The sequence below is a fragment of the Rhinatrema bivittatum genome, chromosome 4, assembly GCF_901001135.1.
Source record: "Rhinatrema bivittatum chromosome 4, aRhiBiv1.1, whole genome shotgun sequence".
In the NCBI taxonomy this organism is placed as follows: domain Eukaryota; kingdom Metazoa; phylum Chordata; class Amphibia; order Gymnophiona; family Rhinatrematidae; genus Rhinatrema; species Rhinatrema bivittatum.
The window spans coordinates 482,620,647-482,643,894 of record NC_042618.1 but is presented as its reverse complement, the minus strand read 5'-3'; the positions used below and the strand labels follow the sequence as shown (position 1 = coordinate 482,643,894).

Here is a 23,248-nt window from a genome sequence, read left to right as displayed (position 1 = left end):
GAGGTAGAGCTTACTCTCTTAGCTCGAAGAGCTTTAAAGTGCACATGACCTCGGCTTCCCATGCTTGAGCTTCTCCTCAGTTTTAGTTTTCCGCAGTACTTCAAGGACGTGTTGTTTACTCTCTCCAACTCCTCAGAAGACTGAAGCGACAACAACTTAAAGAAAAAATAAATAAAGAAAATGCCCAAAGAGCCCAGGCTTTAAGTATTGCTCATGTGGGAAGATCATGTTGGTGACCAATGGACATAATTGTTATTTATATCTTGGTCCCGACCATGACCAAGCCACATGTAAGGACTGCAGCAGGATGTTCCCACGGGCAAGACATCAAAGGGATGAAAAAATGGAGAGGTTGAGGCACTCATATGCCCCCTTAAGTCCTCTCCAGGAAAGCAAAAGCCCCAGTCTGAGGCTCCACGATGCGCACATTTGGCTTCGGAGAGCCGTGCGCCGAAGACTGCGTCAGCGTCCATACCTCGTGCATCGAGTGCAGCGCCGAGCCAGACGCATGCGTCGTCAAAACCTACATCGCTTCCAACTGCTCTGCCTCGCATGACTCAATCAGCGCATGCGTCAATACCTTTGAAAGCGTTGATCTCTACGACACATAAAAAAAATGAAGCACCAGGCTCAAACAAAAACCTTCTCAATCTCAACCAGAGAAGCCAGTTTCAAAAACTGGACCCACATGATGCACCACATAAGTCATCTTCAAAGACCAAAACACATTATACCTCCATCTGGTGCACCATCTTCTTCCAGATCTACTATTCAGCATCTTACATCTCCATGCAGGAGTCACCACTCCCCCTCATCAATATTCTCTGATATTATAATTGACGAAACCAACGGGAGCTGGGACTCCTCACCAGAAATTGTCTCTCTTCCTCACCACTCTAAGAAGAGACCAAGATCTCCACAGCCGACACTTCCTAAGACCCCTATCAAGCAGTCCAAAAAAACAGCCATGGTACCTACTCAACCTCAGCTCCAACAGCCCAGGAGACAATATCTCAATTCACTTGTGTTACAAAAGCTTTTCCAAGGATTGCCATCAGATCCCAACCCTGCACTACCAGCTCCACAAGATCCTGCATCTCCGCATGTTTCTCCTTCTTCACCTTAGGGACTAACGTCTCCATGACATTCAAATTCTCCTGCATCTTCTACCCATAACATCTCCCCGAATCTCTCTCCGCCGTCATCTCCGGGCAGTTCGACTGGCATTCCATTGGACCCCCTCCACAGGATCACTCCCAGCCTATTTCACCACCGGAAGATCTCACATATGCTAAATTCCTTAAAAAGTTAGGATTAGCTCTTAATATATCAACTCGAAAAATACCAGACCCAAGATCTGAGGTGATGGGAATCCTTCAAATATTGGATGTTCCAGCTGAAACATCACGGAATCCTTACCTAAAGCTCTCAAGACCTGGGAAAACTGCCTCACCTCCATCAACCACCTCCTAACTAAACTCAACCTCGTCCTAAACACAACAAAAAACAGAGCTACTTTTCATCTCCCCAGACCACCACAACCCCCCCCTCCCTCAGATCAGCCCTTTTCCTTTCCCCAGCATGTTAGGGATTTAGGTGTCTTGACAGCCATCTGAACTTAAAAAATTTATCAACACCACTAATAAAGATTGCTTCTACAACTGCAGGTCCTAAGAACTAAGACCCCTCCTCCATCACAAAGACTTCCAAAACTGTCTCCAAGCCACTTTATTTACCAAGATAGACTACTGCAACACTCTTAGGCCTTCCCGCAATTTCCAAACCTCTCCAAATGCTGCAAAACGCAGCTGCTGCTAGAATCCTCACCAACTCCCCACAAAATAGATCATATCACGCCAATCCTTAGAGACCTCCATTGGCTCCCAATCCCCTCCAGAATACTTCACAAGACCCTCACAATTATCCACAAAACTCTGCACAACCAGAATATTCATTGGCTTAATGATTCCCTGCACTATCATACATCTAACAGACCCACCAGAGCCACCTACAAAGGATCCCTGTCTACACCCTCTCACACCCAACACATCGCCAAAGAACGTGCGCTCTCCATAGCAGGACAAAAATATGGAACTCTATGCCTCCCGAATTACGCCAAGAACACTGTACAAAAACATTAAAAAAAACAAAAAACTAAAAACTTGGCTATTTAAACTGGCCTATACATAACTATGCCCTCCCTACCCTTTTTCAAGAGCATCTTCTTCCCTCTCCCCCCCCCTTCCTCCTACCCCACTTTCAAAGAACCTAGAAGTCTAATCAGTTACATTTAGTTAATTTTGAATATAGTTAATATTAAATCTCTTCTCTAATCGCCTTACCTAGGTCCACTGGACCCTTTTACTTCCTCTACTCCTCCCAAATTGTTCCTTCCATCTCCCTGTTACATGTAACTATTTTTCACTTTCTTAAATTTATTTATTTTTAATTTTTATATACAGACATTCTTGTATAATATATAAATCATACAAGTTTACATGAAAACAGAAGATGCAGGAAAAATGTTTCCTTTGTCTAATGCATGTCTAAATCATGTTTTATTAATCCTGTTGCTTGTAAACCGATGTGATGTGCATATGAATGTCGGTATATAAAAAGTTTTAAATAACAAACTGCTCTTCCTCCTCACCAAGTTTTGGAAGCCCTCATGGAGAAAGCTTGGGATGCTCCGCATCTTCTGACTCCCACCTCCAGAAAGCTAGACCTGAAATATAGGATGCAAAAAAATGTTCTACTACTCCAATGTCCAGATTCCTCACAATTCGGTAGTGGTGGAATCGGCGATGAAAAGGGTCAAGAAGAATAGATTATATTCTAACACGCCTGCAGGAAAGGACAATAAGCTTTTGGATGATTTAGATAAGAAAATTTATCAAAACTCAATGCTGAATTCCTGCATTAACCAGCACCAATTTTATATCATTCAGTACTTATTCAACTGAACTCAACAGCTTCAACCCTTGCTAACCATGGGGATGTTCCACTGCCTCAGCCTTTTCAAGACCTACAAGAAGGCTTACGCCACTTATTGAGAACAGCGTACGAAGCGTTTGACACATCTGCTAGGTCAGAGACTTCAATCTCCGATAGGCGTCTGGCGTGGCTCCATGCCAGCAGCATACGAGACGATATTCATGACAGATTTACAAAATTTACCTTTGGAGAAAAGCTCAGGGAAACAGTTTCCCAAATAAAAGAGCAAAATATTGCGGTTCAGTCCTTAGCATCTCCCTTGGACACGCCTTCCACATCCAGTCGCTACTTCAATCAATATAAAAAGGGGATACCTACTATAGAAGACCGTACCGGTATTACCAACCATACCAATCCAATTTTAGACAACTACCTTCCCAAAAACAAAGACCTCAGTCTCAAATGCAAGGTCAAAGACCACGTCAGAGATCCCAGAGACAACAAAAACCACAATCTTCTCAACAATGACCTAAGCAATCTTTTTAGACGCACTCTCCACAACAAAACAACACATAGGGGGGGGGGGGGGGGGGGAGAGACTATCCTTGTTTCATCCCCAATGGTCCAAAATTACCATGGACCAATAGGTGTTGAGTATAATCTCACAAGGCTACAGGAAGCAGTTCAGATATGGGAGTGGCGGAACACAAGATCTTTCTTCAAGCATCATACCTGCCGGGTCTTGCAAATACAAGGGTGGACAAACTTAGCAGAGTTTTCCACCCACACGAACGGTCACTAAAAAAAGACAGAAGCAGACAGGATCTTCGCACACTGGGGTACTCTAGAGATAGACCTGTTTGCATTAGAAGAAAACCGAAAGGTAGAAAAATTTTGCTCTCTTCTTCCCAGCATACACAGGATGTCGCAGGATACTTTCCTGATTTCGTGGGGGAGCAGCCTCCTATATGCCTTCCCTCCCATACCTCTAATCTCGTGCATAATCCAAAAATGTATTGCGGACAGAGCGGATTTAATCCTCATAGCTCCTGCATGGCCGAGACAACCATGGTATGCATATCTTCATCTTTCAATCAATCCTCCAATGCAACTGGCCAAAGACCCCTTTTCTCCTTTCACAGGACGGAGGGAGTCTGATTCACCCCATGCAGTCCTCCCTTCACTTGACAGCATGGAGGTTGAACGGCATATATTAAGTTCACTGGATCTCTCCCCAAGCATCGAGGAAGTTCTTATTACATCCTGGAAACCTTCCACCAGAAGGAATTATGCATTCAAATGGAAAAGATTCTAATTGGTGCAGCCTCAGAAGAATTCACCCCTTTTCTTGTCCTCCAAAGACACTATTAACCTATTTGCACAGCTTGTCTCTTTCAGGACTAGCAATAACGTCCAGAGTTCACCTCAGTGCTATAGCAGCTTATCATGCCACAGATGACGGCTGCTCCATCTCTTCTCATCCTTTAATTTCCAAATTTATGAAAGGCTTGCTTCACCTGCACCCACTCATTAAAAAGCCAGTAGTTCCATGGGATATTAATCTAGTCCTCGAAGCATTAATGAATCCTCCATTTGAACCCATGTCCTCTTTGTTGAAGTTCCTAACCTGGAAAGTCCTTTTCTTAGTAGCCATCACTTCAGCGAGAAGAATAAGTGAACTACAGGCACTGGTAATCAACTTTCCATATCTACAGTTTCACCATGATAAGGTCTTACTACGAACTCATCCTTCTTTCTACCAAAGGTGATATCGGCCTTTCATTTAAACGAAACGACTAGGGATAAATGCGCGTGCCACTATGCGCACTGGTTTGTGTGCACGCTGCCTTGCGCACAAGTAGTTTATGCGCCCGCTTGCCACTGTGCGCACGATTCAATTGTGCAGACAAATACAGCAATCAAGGGGGGGGGAAGAAGATGGCACCGGCGACCAGGCGGGCAAGATGGTGGCCCCCCCCCCCCGGAGGGTCTGCACGAAGGAGGACCCTTGTACCAAATCAGGGTCTAGCCCAGACGGGGCTGTTCAACCTGATAGGATAGACCACCGGGAGGGCGGATCTGTGCGGCTATCCAAGCCTCGGAGACTTTAAGAAAAGTTTTCTACTTTACCTTGTCTCGGCGCTTCCCGGTCTCGTGCCGGGCGGTCTCCGGCCTGCAGGAAGTGAGGGAAAACCTTCACCGTCGCGCTCTGTATTGCACTCGCTGCATCTCAGCCACTCCCGTTCCTGGGGGCTAAGTCCACGCTAGGAACCAGCTACCAGACAGAGGCTTACCTCTGAGGGATCTCGGAAATCACCTCAGGAATTCTCAACTGGGGGAGGGACCCTTAGGTATCACTGCAGGAGAGTGGGGCTAGTCTTGTAGAGGTAAGATTTTGGAATTTTCTCTTCTTTGGTTTGGATTTTCTAATGCTGTGCAAGCGTGTGTAGGGTCCCAAACTGCTAAGGAGACTGAGAAATACTGAAGAGCAGAGCTTCCTGCACGGGTATATGTAGTGCCGACGTCAGATTGAAATCTGACTCAGTCTCCAACTGCTATCAGGAGCACACTATATCCATTGGTCCTGAGTCCATCTGGTACACGCTAGGAAAAACTGTATTGTATGATCCATTTTTGTTTTAGAAAAATTCAGGGCTAGATTATATCTAAGCCATTATTTGACAACATACAAACCACAGAAGATGTTTCAGATCAAGATGCCCGTATTGGGATATAGAATTGTTATGCTATCTATAGACACTATATCCCACACTGAGACCAGCCAAGATCTTACAAAGTGAGGACATACTGAAGTTGAATAATTATGCCAATAAAGCTGAGCCCTTCGTCACTTGATATGAGGGACCCAAAAAACAAATCCGAAGATGGTCTGTCGAAGCCAGGTGGCAGAAATAAGAACAGGATAGGCCTGTCACCTTAGACTGGAGATATTTTATTCGCACAAAATTGCAGTAATGAAAGAGCCCAACCCTGGCCGAGTTTCGCACAACGGCTGTGTCAGGGGCTAGAATGGAATGAGAATGAGATAAAATAAATATTACAAAAATAAAAATGAATATATTAAAAAATATATATAAAAAGAACAGACAGGATGTAAATAAACAGAATTGAAATAAGTAGCAAAGAATTGAAATAAGTAGCAAAGATGTACCTTTTCAAGAATCAAAAGTGTTGAATTATTTTTCTTAATTAATATTAACATAGCAGCATCTAGTCAATAAATGGGATGAGTAACGCTAAGAAAATAAAAAAACAAAATAAAAATGATAGTTAATCAATAGGCAAATTTAAATAGTGAGGGGGGAAATGTGAAAAGTGAAGTAAACATGGTGCTTGATGCTACTGCTGGACATCTAAAAACCAAATATTTTCTGAAACCAATGAGTCAAAAATGCATACGTGAATGGTGAAAAATACTTAACGTAATTAGATGATTTAATTAAATTTAAGGTATGAAACCGGTGATAAAGTAAATGGCTATTTGATTCGGTGCCATAGATTGTATATATAATATGTAATAGAGGTGATATTAATAAAGAACCAGCAGGATTGAAGAGAACCAGTGTACAAAAATAATGAAAGCTCATGAGCAAATTAAATGGCATTAAACAATAAAAGGCTATCGGGTATTTCACCAATGTAACGTACTACATGCACAAGTCATAAAAAGAAGAAACGGACATTTTTATTATTTATTTTATTTAAATTCTTTAATATACCGATGCTCAAGATGAGGTCTTATCGTACCGGTTTACAATGGAACTAGGGGAAACCAATTAACAACAATTTAGAAGGTAAAGTTACATTGAACAGGGAGCATAAACATGGGCATTGGAAGAAAGAAAGATTTCAAACTAATATGATCTAAATGATCTAAATGCTGCCGTGTAGTGCTCTGTGATTGAAAGCTACAGTGACTCTATGCTGTCATAATTGGCTATAGTGGAAAGAGTGTTCGTAGTGAACTTTACTTTTGCTCCAACTGAAAACTACCACCTAGGGAAAATACGAGGAACAAAATCGCAGGACTCCATGACCAATGATCCTGCTAATCTGGCAAAAACCCTGAAGGCGCAGAAGCATGAGAAAAAAAAACTGCAATCTGAAGATTCCATGGGCAAAAAAGAAAAGTAAAGGGACCTTGCATGGGTGTGACATAATGGCATGCTCAGTGAGGCAGAGTCAAAGTTCTAGAAAACTGCCATGAATTTCCATGGCCAGGTTCTATTAGATAATGTCAGCCAACCTGGGAGGACTGCCATCCTGCTCTTCCTCGGAGAAATATATAACCAATCTAGTGTAAAGGATCTGTTTAGTTTGAAAATGTTTTAATGATTATAACAACCAATAAGTATGCATCATCTTTTTAATATGAAGGACAAATGCAAAAATTGATTAAAATCAATTCTTTAAATCAAGGCTTTCTACTTGGGAATTGAAATCCATCCACAGTGATCCTGAAATGCAGCCTCTGGATGCTGAGAGTATCCACATGGCAGGTACATACAACAGATTCCAAGCACTCAGTAACAGTGTCATGACAAATACGAAATGGCTTCAAGTGGCAAGGAAAGTTACCTTTCAAGATTTCCAGCAGGTTTTTGGCCACAAACCAACAGATGGCTTCAAAGAACGGGAATTGAAAAGATCGGGTGTTTTCAGCCTTTTCTCCATCTCATAACACCTAGACAAGTTAATAAAACAAAACAAAAATTGCACATTCATGCCTCAAAACTTTCCAAATGTATTTAATCTATTTGTTCATAATTTTCAGTAAAAAATAATTATTAAAATATGTAGGCCATGATAAACAAGACAAACCAAGTACTGACACCAGTCAGACCCCCAAAAAGAACATCCTAGAAGACAAGACTGAACTACAGTCTTTCCCATATTCTGACTGCTGCACTTGTAAGATACGTTGGACTTCATGAAACTAGGATACAAACCCAGTATGTCATCTTAACAGACAGAATTTTATCAGGACTCCACCGTAATAAATAAAAGCAATGGGCCGGATTTTAAGAGGTTTGCGCGAGCGCAGATTTCTGCACGCAACCCGGCGCACACAAATCTCGCCCGATTTTATAACATGCGCGCACAGCCACATGCATGTTATAAAGTCCAGGGTCGGCGCACGCAAGGGGGTGCCCCGATGGCTTTCCCCGTTCCCTCAGAGGCTGCTCCAAAATCGGAGCGGCCACGGAGAGAACTTTCCTTCCGCCCCCCTCCCCCGACGTTTTGTTAAATAAGTTGCGCCTGCCTTTGGGCAGGTGTAGGTTGCGCGATCTCCCGGCACAGCCGCTGTGCCGGAGGCCTCTGTCCCCAGACTGCTAAGCCCTGCCCACTCCCGCCCCTTTTTTCAAGCCCCGGGGCTTGCACCCGTCGCCTATTGCAAAATAGGCCCGGTGTGCGCGGGAGCCAGTTTTCTCGGTTACGTGCGTAACCCTTTTAAAATCTGCCCCAGTATGTTTAGAAGACAGTTTTACATCTGAGACAATAGGCACAAGTGTCCTGACAGCCCTCATGCCTTGAGCTTGCTTTCTTCATTGCTCAGTTTAGCCTTAGTTCACCTGGGCACTTGAAAAGTGATTGCACTTTTGAGCAGGCCATAAGACTGCAGCTCTGTCTGAGAAGACCTGTTTCCTGCTGAAAGAGAAATGATGTTTGCAAAGTGTTTTCCCAGACAGCAGAATCTAAATGGACACCAGAACTGCAGCCCCACCATTTATGTATGTCCAATCTGGATTCTGAAAGCTTGTTAAAGGATGTCCTACTTAAGAAGAAATGGAAAAAGTCAACTTTATTTTTTTCCCCCAAAAAGGGGACATTGAGACTAACCTGAGCTGCATGCCAATATTGAGGTTATGCAAAAAATTTCCTCCAAAGGCCATACAATCTTGAGATGTGAGGACGGCATGAATCCAGCCTGCAGTAATGAAAGCAGAATTACAGTGCAGCCAATGATTGTATTCTGACCAGGAAAACTAGGCTACAGATACCTAAACAAACCCCAGTACAGATATCCAAGTCTGGTCCTTGGGATAACAGGGATTTTGGATCCTGTGTAAGCATATTCACTGGGGAATACTACAGTGTTCACTGTAGTATCACCTTATACACATTGGATGTGGACATGGCAGAATATACAATTATTTTAAATAAATAAATATCCTGAAAACCAGTTTGCAAAGGACAACTGTGGCAGAGAGGGACGAGGCTCCTATGAGGACTGAGCATGCGCTGGCTCACAATCCTGGAGACCAGAAATGCTCGCACTTCTTGTTTAGCACCAATGAGCTGGGAAGGGCAAGCAGAAGCAACCTGTGTAGCAGAATAGCCACAGCCAGGCTGCAATTCAAAAATATCAATATCACTCACAATTTGCAAGTGGTGGTCCTAAACAACAACTAATTTATCGTACAGAATAATTACAATAACCATGTCAGTTTTGACTTTTTTTTCAGTACAGAGATGGAAGGTTTTTATTTTCTTTAATAAACTCCTCCTGTTCAGCCATGGTAGTGCTGTACTGACCTTCATTTTCAAGCTGTGCAAATATCACCCTGAAACATCTTACACGCACATTTAAGGGTCAATAATCAAACTGCCTATATTGGTGCAAACTCTGCAGACATCCTTTATTCATGGGGTTTGGATCAATAAAGCAAAACTATGTAGGCAGTGCCCCCAGAGATTTGTGCCTGCATTTCTGCACTTAAATCATGTAAAGTTGTGAAAATATATTCTGCCGAAAAGCAGAATCTAAATAAACAAACACTGCGCATTTTTGCCTTTCCTGACTTAACTCCACCTGAGGGAATGCCTCCAAACCAGTGGAGAAATTTTCAGACAGTATTTGTAACAGCGTTTTACCCAAAGATGGCTTTGAAAGAGCAAGCTTGCTTACTTGGTAAACAGCAAAATTGGCCATTACTCATAGATGGCATCCAACGGCACCAATAGGGACCCAGCTCTCAGAGCTCAGTAAGCAAGCTTGCTTTTTCTATTGATAAACTGGCATGAATTCGCTATTACACATAGGGAGTCCCAAACTGAGGGTTGCATGGCAGAGCAGCTACTAAAAATGGGACCCCACCAGTGGCCAGTGAACTACTGGGAGAACAGCCTATCCAAAATTACTATCACTTCAAGAAATGTTGAGACAGATAATGATATGAGAAGGTACGAACTGATGACCAAGTAGCAACTTTGTCAATACCTTCACAAGAAATAACCCTGAGATGAGCCACTGAAGTTGCCATGGCTCTCACCTGATGAACCCTGGCAGAGTCTGCAATCTGTAAGTCAGCCAGTGCATAACAGTGCACAATACAATCCGCTAACCAATTAGAGTTCTCTTGGCAACTGCCTGTCCCAACTTGTTGGGATGAAAGGAAATGTATGGCTGAGAAGCTTGATGATGAAGTTGAGTTTCTCTCTTGCAGTCCAAGGAGTGCAGAGCCTTTTCTTCTCAGTGCGATGCAGACTCAGAAAGAGGCAGTAGCACAATAGTTTGGATAATGTGGAAGGCAGAAACTGTTATAAGGAGTTTAGTGAGAGTTCACAGAACCACCTTGCTGTGAAAAAACTACAGCCATGGCGAGCATGAAACCAGCACCTACAATTAGGAACACAGCAGCGCGTTTAGTCCTCAATGCTTCGCGATGGGAGCATGTTACACCTTTATTGTATCAGCTCCATTGGTTGCCAGTTAATTTTCAAATCAGGTTCGAAATTTTGACCCTAATGTTCAGAGTGGTCCATCAACAGGCACCAAAATATCTTTGAGTTGTTTGTAGAGTATGTTCCACGTTGACTGTTGCGCTCTGTAAATAGAAAGCTTTTAGCGCTACCACACGTAAAGGATGTACATCAGCACACCAGACATAGGGCATTTCCCTCTGGTATGGTTTACCCAATGTTCATGAATTGGCAGATTTTAAATTGTTCCAGAAACATGTAAGCGCAGCTCTTTTTAGTGCTTATGCTTCAATGTGATTTTACATATTGTTTGCGTTGTGAGTTTAATATTGTTTGATGTTTTAATTTGTACTTCGCTTATTCTAACATTGTGGTATGGGTGGAATAGAAGAATTTTAAATAAATATACCATAGGTTCATCAAGCCCAGCATTCAATTACTCTTTGAGCTGAAATGAAGGCTGCAAGAACACCACTTTCCAGTTAAGAAACTTCAAAGCCCACAGACTTAAGAGGTTCGAAAGGTTTCATGAGTAGAGGATGGATTATGTTGCATTTGCAAGGTGCTGTAGGATTACTGGCCAGAGGCTTGGAATGCCACAAACCTATCAAGAACTTTTATATTATGATTTGCTACATTTACCACCTTCCAGTGAATCTCAAGGCAATTTACAATACATCTAATAGTATATACAATAAACATACAAATAAAAATAAAGCTTCAAACAAAATATATAAGCTACCCCATCTAATGAGCAGAAGAAGATCAGAGCTCCTTCCATCTGCTGGTGATATGCTGCAATGAACTTTAACTGAAGAGGTTTTTAGGTCTGAGTATGAGATGAGGAATAAATATTGAGGCAAGGATCTTTAGCCACAGAAGAAAGGATCCAGCTGACTGGTTCCACAGCAAGCCAAGAACCGCTTCCACTTGAAGCTATAGATCTTCTGGTAGAACATTTTTTTAGCTGAAATCAGCACATACTCCACCTCTTTAGAAAGGAATAAGACGACTACTGTGCACTCAACATCCAAACCGCGCGGCCAGCAATGGCAGGCTTGGATGACTAAGTCTGTCATCTTACTGAGTGATGAGAATCAGAGAACTCAACAGAACTGGAGGCTGGACTGATAGACTGACAAGATATGGATACCACATTTGACACAGCCATGTTGGTGCCATGAGAATCAAATCTTGTCTTGTTCTGAATGCCCTTCTGGACAGTCCTAGAAATGAGAGGACTTGGCAAGTACGAATAGAGTAGACTGGTGCTCCAGTTTAGCATAAAAAACATCAGGAGATGATTTGTAGCTTCTCAGAAGCATGGAGAAGGAACACTTACCTTTTTGCTGTCCTCTGAAGCGAATAGGTCAATCACCAGTATTACCCAAAGACAGAAGAAACTGTCCATGACCCTTTGGATACAAGGACCACTTGTGAGGTTGCAGCACTGTTTAGGCAGTCCACCAATACAGTTTTGGACTGCTGGAAATGAGTGCTGTGTTGACTGGTCCATGATTAGATTGGGGTGGGGGGGCATCCTCAGAGGGCATACGAGTCCATACCCCTTCTGCTTGTTCATGTAGAATATGGCCACCTGACTGTCTACATTGGTTGTGGGGTGGAGGGGAATTAGGGCTGGAGGGTACTGGAAGCCAATAGTAACAGGTGGGAGAGAGAAAAAGGAAGAAAAAAAAAAAGGATAAAGTGCGTAGCTTGCTGGGCAGACTGGATGGGCCGTTTGGTCTTCTTCTGCCGTCATTTCTATGTTTCTATGTCTGTCTGGATCAAAATTCTCTTGCCCAACATCAGGTAGGTGAACACTCATAACAGGTAGCTCACAGCTCCAGCAGGTTGATCTGCAGATGATTCTCTGCTCTGGACAATGAAAATGCCAAGGTCTATGTTGCTTCTGTGTGCGCCCCCCATCCCTTGATGGAGGTGTCTGTAGACATGTTCATGATGGATTGCGACATGCAGCAGGAGGCCCCACCTTGAGAACCTCCAAGTTCGTCCACCACAAAAGTATGCACTCATCTTGGGGGTCACAAAAGTCTGGTGGGATAACGATTTTTAGAACTTATCCCATTGGCTTTGAATGGCCCACTGAAGAATAAAACAGGGGTATCTCACTGGCACTTGTTCTAACTGCAACGCAGATACTTGCGATGAGGAGGGAATATTGGAATGTAAGCATAAGCGTCTCGCAGGTCCAGAGAACAAAGTCAGTCTCCTGTCTGAAGAAGGGGAAGCATTGTGCCTAAAGAGACCATCCTGAATTTTTCTTTCTGCAGAAATTTGTTGAGATTTCTGAGGTCTAGGATGGGACGTAGGCCTCCTGTTTTCTTTCGAATGAGGAAATAACCAGAGTAGAATCCTCTGCCCTGCTGAGGCCGGGGTACCGGTTCTACGGCTCTGGCTCTCAGAAGGGTGGATAATTCTGCTTGCAGATGAGTGATGTGATTTTCGTTTACCGAAAGAGGCTTTGGAGGACAGTCTTTTGGAATTGACAGGAAATTGATTTGATAACCTCGTGATATTATTGAGAATACCCATTGGTCTGTTATCTGAAACCAATGGTTGTAGTAGAAAGAGACTCAACCTCCTACTGGTATGTTTGGGTCGGGATTGTGGAGATGGCTTTTGTTCTCTGGCGTTGCCTCAAAAACCTGCAGCTGGTCCTGTCTGTGCTGGTGGTTGGGGCCTAGTAGTTCTAGGCTGTCTGGGTTGAGATCTTTGCTGTGGTCGGGAAGATCTACCCCTAGATGACGGTGGATAATATTTCCTTGGCCTGTAGTACGGCTTTCTGGTATCTTTTCTTGGTTGGCGGCAGGACGCTGAAGAAGAAGAAGAGTCTTGAGGGACCGCAGATAACTGACGCAGTGTCTCAGTATGTTCTTTAAGTAGGGCCACTGCGTCCTGAAACTTTGACCCAAAGAGGTTGCTGCCTACGCAGGGTAAGTCCACCAATTTATCCTGTACCTCAGGCCTGAGGTCAGAGGCTTTTAACCAGGCCCAACGGCGTGCACTGATCCCTGAAGCTGCAACCCTTGAAGAAGTTTCGAAGCTGTCACATGCAGCACGAACCTCATGTTTTCCAGCTTCTAGTCCTTTATGGACAATTGCCTGAGCTGTAACTTGGTATTGCTGAGGTAGGGAATCCGTGAGCTCCTGCATTTGTTTCCAGAGGTTCCTCTGGTATTGCGTCATATAGAGCTAGTAAGACGCTATATACTGGAATTAAGCATTGCTCCTTGTTATACATCCTTCCTAGAGAGTCTAGGAAATTATGATCCTTCCCTGGTAGTGTAGATGAATGAGGTTGTACTCTTTTAGATTTTTTTCTGAGCAGACTTGACCACTACTGACTGGTGTGGTAGTTGTGCCTTCTTATAGCCAGGGACATGCTGTACGAGATATGTGGTGTCCATCCTCCCATTGACTGGCGGAATGGAACATGGATGTTCCCACAATCTGTGTTGTAACTCTAGTAGGACTTCGTGGATAGCAATGGCTAGGACTTCCTTGGGTGGATCCACGAATTGAAGGACTTCTAATGTTTGTTGTCTCGTACCCTCCTCTGACACTAATTTAAAAGGGATTGTGTCTGCCATATCTTATGAAGGTAGCGAAAGATAAGTCTTCTGATGGGGACTTTTTTCTTCCTTCAGGAGGAGGTAGCTCAGACATGAGGCTTTCAGATGATGAATCTGTGTTTTTCTCCTCCCAGGAGTCATATGGTGCATGTTGGGAAGGAGAAATAGGAGAAGACCCCGGTGATACTGATTGAACCACTGGTCTGAAAAGTCCTGAAGGCCCTGGTTGAGGTTCATCGAGTGGGAACTGACCAAAAGTATCTTCTACACCTGCAGGCTTAGTAGGAAGAGGTTGTGATGGCATAGCACCGATGAGGGCATCGGGTTTGTCCATGAGTGGTTGAAAAATTGAAGTGTCTGGCTGCATTGGAGTCCCCGGTGTGGGTACTGGCATAGGGAACGGCATCGGGAACGTTGATGGCGATGGCATCGGTGCTTGTGTTGTCTTCAGGGATGGCACCGCATAGACAATGGTGTCTGCTTCAGCGAGGGTATTGACATCGGTGTCTATGGTCAATATTCTTGGACCGCTTCTCGCACCGCCTGGCAGATGAATCCACTCAGTTCCTCCGTAATAGCTGATGCAGGCAGAGCAGCTATACATGGTGGCAGTGGTGGCTCGATGTCCGGCACCCCTAGGGGTGGGGAACGCTTTGGTGTAGAAGGCCTCTGTGTCTCCTATAAACTGCTCCGGCGATAACAAGGCTTCCAGAATCGAAGAATGTCTATGCCGATGTTTTGTACGTTACTCCGTGGCTTTTTCAAGCCCAGACGTTGACTTCGATGCCGCGGACGGGGTCGGTGACTACCGGTCTCCCGAGCCCTCCAGATGGAGCTTTTTAATAACCAGCCTTTTCGACGCTCCGGCTGGAGACGAATGGGTGGACATTGACGTAGAAGGTAATAGCTGGATGTGGAAAAGGTGTTCCATCTTTTCCTGACGTGCTTTTCAACCTTTAGCGGTCATTTCCGCACATTTTGGACATGATGAGACATCATGGGATTGACCCAAACAAAGAACACATTCGAGGTGTGGATCAGTAATCGACATCGTTCAATTACATTTGGGACATTTCTTAAAACCTGTGGCCATGATAATCGCAACAGCAGTCGATGGATATCTGACTAAACATTTTGTAAACACAAAAAGAGTCTGAAACAAAATTTTCTACTCACCGGCCGGTGGTTGAAGAGAGACCCAGAGGTGGGGATGAGAAAAAAAAAGATATTTTAACCTGTTTTTTAGACAGAGTTGTGTGAAAAAATTCACACCGGGCTCCTGCTCCGCGATGCTAAAAAGCAGCGCGGAAAAACGAAGACTGAAGGAAGACCCCTGTGGCTCGAGGGATCATGGCATGCTGGGCATGCTCAGTGGGCTCAGTGTGCCAGTCAAAAGTTTCTAGAAACTTTGACAGAAAGCTTTCCGTGATAGGGCTCCGTCTGACGTCACCCATATGTGAGGACTAGCATCCTGCTTGCCCTGGGATAACAAGGTGTGTGACGTGTGTATGACAGAGGGAATGTGTATGTATGAGAGAACGTGTATGAAAGTGAGGGAGTGTACGTGTGTGTGAGAGCATGTAGGTGAGAGGAAGTGTATGTGTCAGTGTGAGAGCCTGTGTGATTGAGAGAAGAAGCATGTGCGAGAGCATTGTGTAAGAGAATGTATGTATCAGAGCAAGCATGTGTGTTTGTGAGAGAGGGAGTGTATGTCAGTGTGAAAGAGGGCACCTGTGTGAGTGTGAGAGAGCGAGAGCGCATGTGTGTATGGCAGAGGAGGTGCATGTGTGTATGAGAGACGGGGGGAGGGGGAAAGATGCGTAAGAATGAATGTGTGTGTATGAGAAGAGAAAGTTTGTTCACCCCCTCTCCCCCCATCTCTACTAATTCACAGCAATTTCAGGGTGACTGGAAATCAAAAGGTCCCAGGTATGAAGAGTGAGGAATTTTAAAATCCTCAGTTTTATTGTTGGCTATTTGATGTGTCTGATGTTTTGAAGTATTTCATTGTTGATTGGGAAATTTAATTTAAATGAGTTTTAAATTATTGGATTGTGTGTCAGTTTTTAAATATTTTTATTGGTATGGTTTTACTATTAACAATATTTAATATTTCTTGATGGTATTTCATGTTTTATGAGGAATGGTAAGATTTCTGTTTTTTCATTGTTGCACTGCATACAGAGTCTGGCTTCTTGTAGTTTCCAGTACAGTTTTTGTCTGCACATTATATTTATACTCTATTTTGTATTTGGAGAGAGTAACTGTGTTCTGCATGTATCAATTAGGTGAGACATTCTGCTAGCATGTAGTTTCTAAATAGAGATCTATAGCAGCCTAATTTGTTCTGTTTTCCTAATAGGATGTGTATTAGGTATTTTAGGACGTGGTGTAATATTTACAGTCTTGCCTTTTCATAGGTAAGGTTCTTACTGTTTGAGTCTAGCAGTTAGTGTGTTATGATATGGCGGTTTTCTATAGGCTCAGAGTCCATTTTTTGTAGGATTTTGTATTATACAATATTCGTGGAGGGAGTTTGTGTTGCTGTTACTGAGGTGACATCAGAATTTGAGTATTATGTTATGATGAGTGGTAAGAGGAAAGGTTTTGCTCTGCACCCTTTGTTGGGGGAGTTTCTGTGAACACAGGGTATTATAGAATGGGAGGTGCTGTTTTATATTTGGATTTGTCCCACTCCTATCTAAAAGGATTTTTGATTGATGCTTGAATAATTTTACGAAAAAAAGAAGAGGCATGCTTGGAAGAAAGAATGCTTGTAGGAAGAGTACTGTCATTGGGTTAGGGCCAGTTTGTCCCCTGCCACCACGGATGACGACTGTAGGATGGACTAATGCTCCTTAAACAGTGCAACTGTCCATCTTGTTGTCAAACAAGTTGTCTCCAGCACAGTGAACATCCACCAGGTGGTCATCCACATCCTTATGAAGGCCACTCACTCTCACCCATGTCAGTCCCCAAGATCTGACAGAAGTAGAAAAGGTTTTGGTCACGATATCAAAAACTATGTACACAAAGTGGGTCAGATGTTGTTCCACTTTCTTCTAAATCTTCTATAGCTTGGTCAATTATGCCTGGTCCAGGTCTGATGATTCATTTAAAAGATCAGGGTGCCCAGTGAAATCTTGAACAAATTTCTAAAGAAGAAAAGTTCAAGGACCTCAGGTCTAGGATGGGACGGAGTCCTCCTGGTTCCCTTTGGAATCAGGAAGTAACTGGAGTAGAAACCTCACCCTCTTTGCCCTGGTGATATGGGCTCCTCTGGCCATTAAGAGGGAGGAGAGCTCCACTTACAGCACCTCCTGATGTGCTACCAGCCCCCAAAATGGACGGAGGGCAATTTGGTGGGACATCAATAGATTTAATTGGTACCCATAGCGTATGATGGAAAAAACGCACTGGGCCACAAGTTCAAAAAGAACCACAGCTTGCCCTGACTGGAGGGTCCAACATTCTGGGTACAGGCAACTAACTTACGTTCCCTACGGCCCAGTCAAAACCCCATCCCCAGAGTTGACTGAAGAGCTGGCTGATGCCTGGAACGAACACAGGAGCTCTGATGATGCATATAGGATCGAGGAGGCAGAGAATAGTACTTCCTTTGGCAAAAGAAAGTCTTCCTGGGCTCTGGCCTTGATGGCCTCCTGGCTGAGGAGGACAGATCCGGAGTACTGGCGGAGAGCTGTGGAAGGGTTTCATGATGGTCCCGGAGTTGGGCCACAGCATCCTTCACCCTATCTCCGAAGAAAATTCTCTCCAGTGTACGGCACGTCAGCGAGTCATTACTGTACCTCTGGTCTGAGATCTGAGACCCGCAGACATACTAATCTGCTGGCACCAATTCTCGCTGCAGAGACCCTCATTATCGTTTCAAAAACATTGTTGGTTGTACAGACCTCATGTTTTCCACACTCCAAATCCTTATGCATCAGTGACATGAGGGTGCCTTGCTGCTGTTGAGGTAGCTGCTCAGCCACCTCCTGCACCTGCTTCCAGATGTCCTGCAAGTATTGGCTCATGTAGAGTCTGTGGACAGCGATGCAGGAAACAATGGTGCCTTGGAACACCTTCCTCCCAAGAGCATGCAAAGCTCCGTGGTCCTTCTCCAGGAGCGCCGAGGAGTGGGTTCAAGCACGCTTGGCCCTCTTGAGGGCAGATTCGACCACTACCGATTAGTATGGCAGCTCATGCTTATCGAATCCGGCAGCTTTTTGGACAAGGTAAACCCCATCCACCTTATTCATGGGAGGCATTGTGAAGGGGGTGTTCCCAAATCCTCAGCAGCAACTCCTTAAGGATTTTGTGTAACTGGACTGCCACGATCTCCTTAGGAGGCTCCACGAATTTAAAAATCTCAAGCATTTTGTGCCTGGCATCTTCTTCAGTTAAAAGTTTCTAAAACTTTAACATAAGTTTTCCTTATCAGGCTCGATCTGATGTCACCCATGCGTCAGGACTACCATCCCACTTGCCCTTGGAGAAACACAGCAATATTACCTCCTTTTCCCTGCTGGGAATACGTCTACTTACGCAGCCAAGCATACTTTAAAGGTTTCCCTGTCATTTTATTAAACTAGCAACCTTCATGCCATCACATTTCTCTGTTTCTATCTGAAATGATTACTCCTCTCTCTTGGCTTGTATAAGGGAGCCCTCTCTCTGGGTTCCCACTCAGAAGGGGAGAGGGAAAGGGTCAGATTTCCCCTCTCTTAGCTTCCACAGTAAAGGACAAGGGAAAAAGAGGGCTAGAGAAATTCACTTAGGACCTAGGGAAAGTAATTCAGCAGAGACAGGATGCATCATTTTATATCAAGGATTTATCTTATAATACTGAAACATTTTAGGGAGTTACAATATCTGAGAAGTGAGACATTGCAAAACAGTCTCATTTATTTTATGCATTTTTAACATTTATATACCACATAATCAGTAAAACAAAACTTAAAAGTAGTTTGCAGTAAGACACTTGTTTAGAATATATACAACAAAACCACAACTCGCAAAATCAAGAACAGCTGCCACAGGCTTTGCAACTCAATATGCTAGCTTGTTTTTCATTTTTACATTTTTTTATCTCTTCACCTCTTTCCACCAACCAAGATTTTAAAGATAAGAACACTTCATCCAATTTAAATTCTTTACTATAACATTAGGCTTCTCTGCTAAAGGAAAGCCCCATTAACATAAAGAGACCACATTTATCTATTTAGCAGTGCTATAAATCTCACTGGTTCATGTGCTTAAAACATCAAAATAACTCCATTCTCCTAAAAATAAATCCTTTGTAATATGAATCATTTAAAATACCAAGTATATGATGAAATCAGTAATTCATTTGAACAGCTTGCCAGTATTTAAAAATAAATCACACAGAAAAATTCTCTGCAAACAGAAGCACAGTTTCATCTCCACTAAAGTTTCCAAGAAACCTTTTTTTCTACTAACACTTGTACTACTGGCAAAGGCCATCAAAAGATACAGGTGTTCTGATAATAATGTCTTTGAATGGCAAACCAAACAGGAACAAACACTGATAAAAGGCTAGGGGTACAGAGAAGCCCAAATCAAGATCTTTTCATGAACATAAACTACTACTATTAATCATTTATATAGTGTACATGATGCACACAACACTGGGTAGATAAACAATAAGAAACAATCCTTGCTTGGTGAAGTTTACAATCTAGTCAAGACTCTCAAACAAGACAAATATGGTATTAATTACTGAATTGTATTAAGTAATGGTTGAGGATCACTTTAGCTGAGCAAAGTCTGAAATTTCAGGCCCTTTTCTCTATAAAGAATACACAAGAAAGGAGCAGTGGGGTGGGTGCATATGGAGCAGAGAGGAAGTAAGCTTCACATCCTGTGCATTTTTAACCCAAGAAAGACCCAGAAATAGTGTTAATCCAGTCAAACCAAAAAATAAATCACTCTCTACCTAAAACTATTTACTAGCTCTACCTCTGATGAGATTAAATAGAGAAACTGCTGGATTGCCTACAGATTTTAAAATACATACAACACAAAGATAGGAGAATAATAAAAGCCGTAAGCACCCGTTTATTAACCAAGGCAGATCAGAATATTTGCAAAACTGAGGATCCTTTACCCCTGTAATTCCCTCTCAGCTGAAAGCAAGCTAAGCAGTAATCTTCCGAGACAAATGCTTCATTTCTGCATTTTCTTCTCTAACGCTGTGACAACTGGTGCTCCCTCCCCTGGAGAGTATAGGTACTGTCTTCAACCAAAGAACACTAATCCCATTCAAGAAAACAATGGGCCTTATTCAAAAAGGACTATTTCCCATTTTGTATCTATGAAAAAAAAAAACCTAAAGGCCGAACCAGTCTTTCCTACATGGAATACAACAGCTGATCTGTAGTGAATTAAAGCAATTCTATCCAGATTCCTAAAAATTGTTTCTTAGCTATATTGCTTACTTGCTAGATCATATTCCTTTTCTTTCTCTCATAATATATTTCCTTATATTTTTATTCTTTTGTAATAAAGATGTTTGTCATAGTTATTCATGACTACACCCTCATAATTTTGCACCCAGCAGATTCTTTATTCACTCCCTTCCCATCTACTTCAGTTATCACAGAGAAGATTCTTTAGCTTAGGAATGATTTAAAAAAAAAAAAAAAAAAAGGGATGTTACATATTTTCTTTTATTTACAATTCTGTTTAAGCGCAACTTGTCAAAATCTGAGGCTTTGGCTTACCCTGCGCATCTTCAAACACAATGGGGACAGAGGTTTCCCTTTCGTTTCGCTACCTTGGTATTCAACTGTCCTCTTCCCTAGACAAGACTTATGATCTTAATATTCTCCCATTACTAAAAACCCTTAAAGATAAACTTTTAGGCTGGATGGATTTGCCACTCTCAGTGACAGGACATATTAATCTATTTAAGGTGATTAATTGGCCGCACTGGCTTTATGTCCTAAAAACGTTGCCCATAGCCCTTCAGAAAAGGGACATACGCTTGATTCACTCCATGCTCTCTTGTTTTCTCTAGAAACTGAAGAGAGCACAGATTGCAATAACTCGGCTGGTGGGCACTTGGCAGCAAGGGGGCTTTCGCTTGCCGAATACATGGCCTGTCTTGTGCGTCATGTAAGAGACTATCTATTTACACCTCCCAATTTACTCCCTTGGATGCAGAAACCGAATTACTTAAGCCACTTAATCCTGTTTTCATACTCCACGCTCGCAGGGTCCTGCTCTCTCCATCTCTATGTAGTAATATTTTGGTTGGAGCCTTGCGTAAAGCCTGGAATTGTGTGCGTTAGGATACAGCATGCTTCACAGACCTCTGTCTATTTGGCAATACAGACTTTCTTCCAGGTCTCCAAAACCCGATTTTGCGTCAATGGGCCCTGTTTGGCATAACGTCTATATCTCAGCTCCTTGATTCTCAGGGAAATGTTGCTCCTTTCTAGGATTTGCAGACAGTACAGACTTTCTCCTAAAATCTTTTTCGCATACCTTCAAGCAAGACATCTCCTTGTTACAGAAATATCATCTTAACAAGACTTTTGTAGATAATCAAAGAACTCCTACAAGTTGAATGGAGGGGGAAAGTAGGGATATCACACCTGTGGAAAGCCTTAACCAAGTTAAAATCAGGGACCCCTTACCTTCTGCTGACTGCTGGCTGGATGGCTGATCTACCCACTTTGGTCAATTTCTCCATCTTGGGGTCAATCAAACGTATACCTGAACTAACAGATGACACCAACCTAAGGGAAATGCAATAAAAAATCCTCTATCGGGCATATCTCCCGCCTTATTGGCTCTAGAGAGTAGGGCTTTTGGGCTCAGAGACCTGTGGCAAAGTTCCGCTGGGCAGGGGTACCTTGGGGCATTGCCTTTGGGCCTGTGCGTCCATCCAAGTTTTCTGGGAGAAGATTCATAAATATTTATCTACTCTGATTGGTCAAACGGTGGTTTTCACGCTGAAGGGGTGCTCTTCGATATAGCTTCTTCTTTCCAAGTTCGGAGTGGGGATAAGTGGCTACCAACATGCTTTACGAACCAGGAAGCAAATAGGCCATCAAACTGCACTGGTGTAAACCAGAGCTTCCCAGTTTTTGATTATGGAGGAATAAGATTCATACAGTAATGGAAATGGAAAGTCAATCCACCGTAAGGTCCTTCAAGAGTAAACATACCTTTATAAGTGTCTGGCACCCTTATCGTCCAGGGCTAGAAGTGAAGTAACTATTCATAAATACAATTCATATGGGACCCCGTGTCTGATCTCTGAATAGGTTAATATCAGGGAGGGGGGCTGGGTTTGAACACTGTACAATGTTATGCAAGTTATTTTTCTGTAGTGGGGTGGATCAGAAACCTTGACCCTGCTTTGTTTTTTGATGTTAAAGATTTTGATTTAATAAAAAAGCTGAAATAATTACAATTGTTATATTTGTAGCCCTGCTTTAATTTTGTATAGGATTTGGAAGATAGAAAAGTTACAGCAGGTTGCTTCCCTAGAGAAGCAGCAGGCTCAGAGTTCAAATTCTAATGCTCCCTCTGGGGCTGCATGTGATCCTGGACATTGTCTCAGGTACAAACAGACTGTAAGCCCTTAGAAGCAGAAGAAATATCTACAGTACCCGAGCACAACTTGACTTAAGCTCAGATTCAGAATGGTGAGTAATTAAATCTAACATCCAAATCCAAATCTAATAGAACCTGGCTGGTAGTGAACTCTCGCAGATTTGTGAGAACGTGGGTCCTTTAAAAAATAGCACTAATAAAATAAACACTAATAAAAGAGCTTGGGCCTCATGTGTGTGCTCTTGGGGGGCTAGTTAAGAAAAAAATATGCCTGAAGATCAGCATAAGCCTTTTCCAGGAATAAGACTGGTAATCTCCATTCCAAACTATTAAGAACAAATATTAAACCACTCTCCACTGCAGAAGAATAAACTGATGGCTAGCCATTTCAAAAGGCAGGCTAT

At 42.9% G+C, this 23,248-nt stretch overlaps 1 protein-coding gene across 1 annotated transcript in view; it reads right to left on the bottom strand.

The window, feature by feature from the left end:
- Nucleotides 1–23,248, bottom strand: part of KDM7A (lysine demethylase 7A) — a 320,476-nt gene that overhangs the window by 145,596 nt on the left and 151,632 nt on the right. The window contains 3 exon segments of the mRNA XM_029597359.1: nt 7,534–7,596; nt 7,599–7,639; nt 8,797–8,884. Of these exon segments, the coding sequence (XP_029453219.1) occupies nt 7,534–7,596; nt 7,599–7,639; nt 8,797–8,884 (192 nt within the window).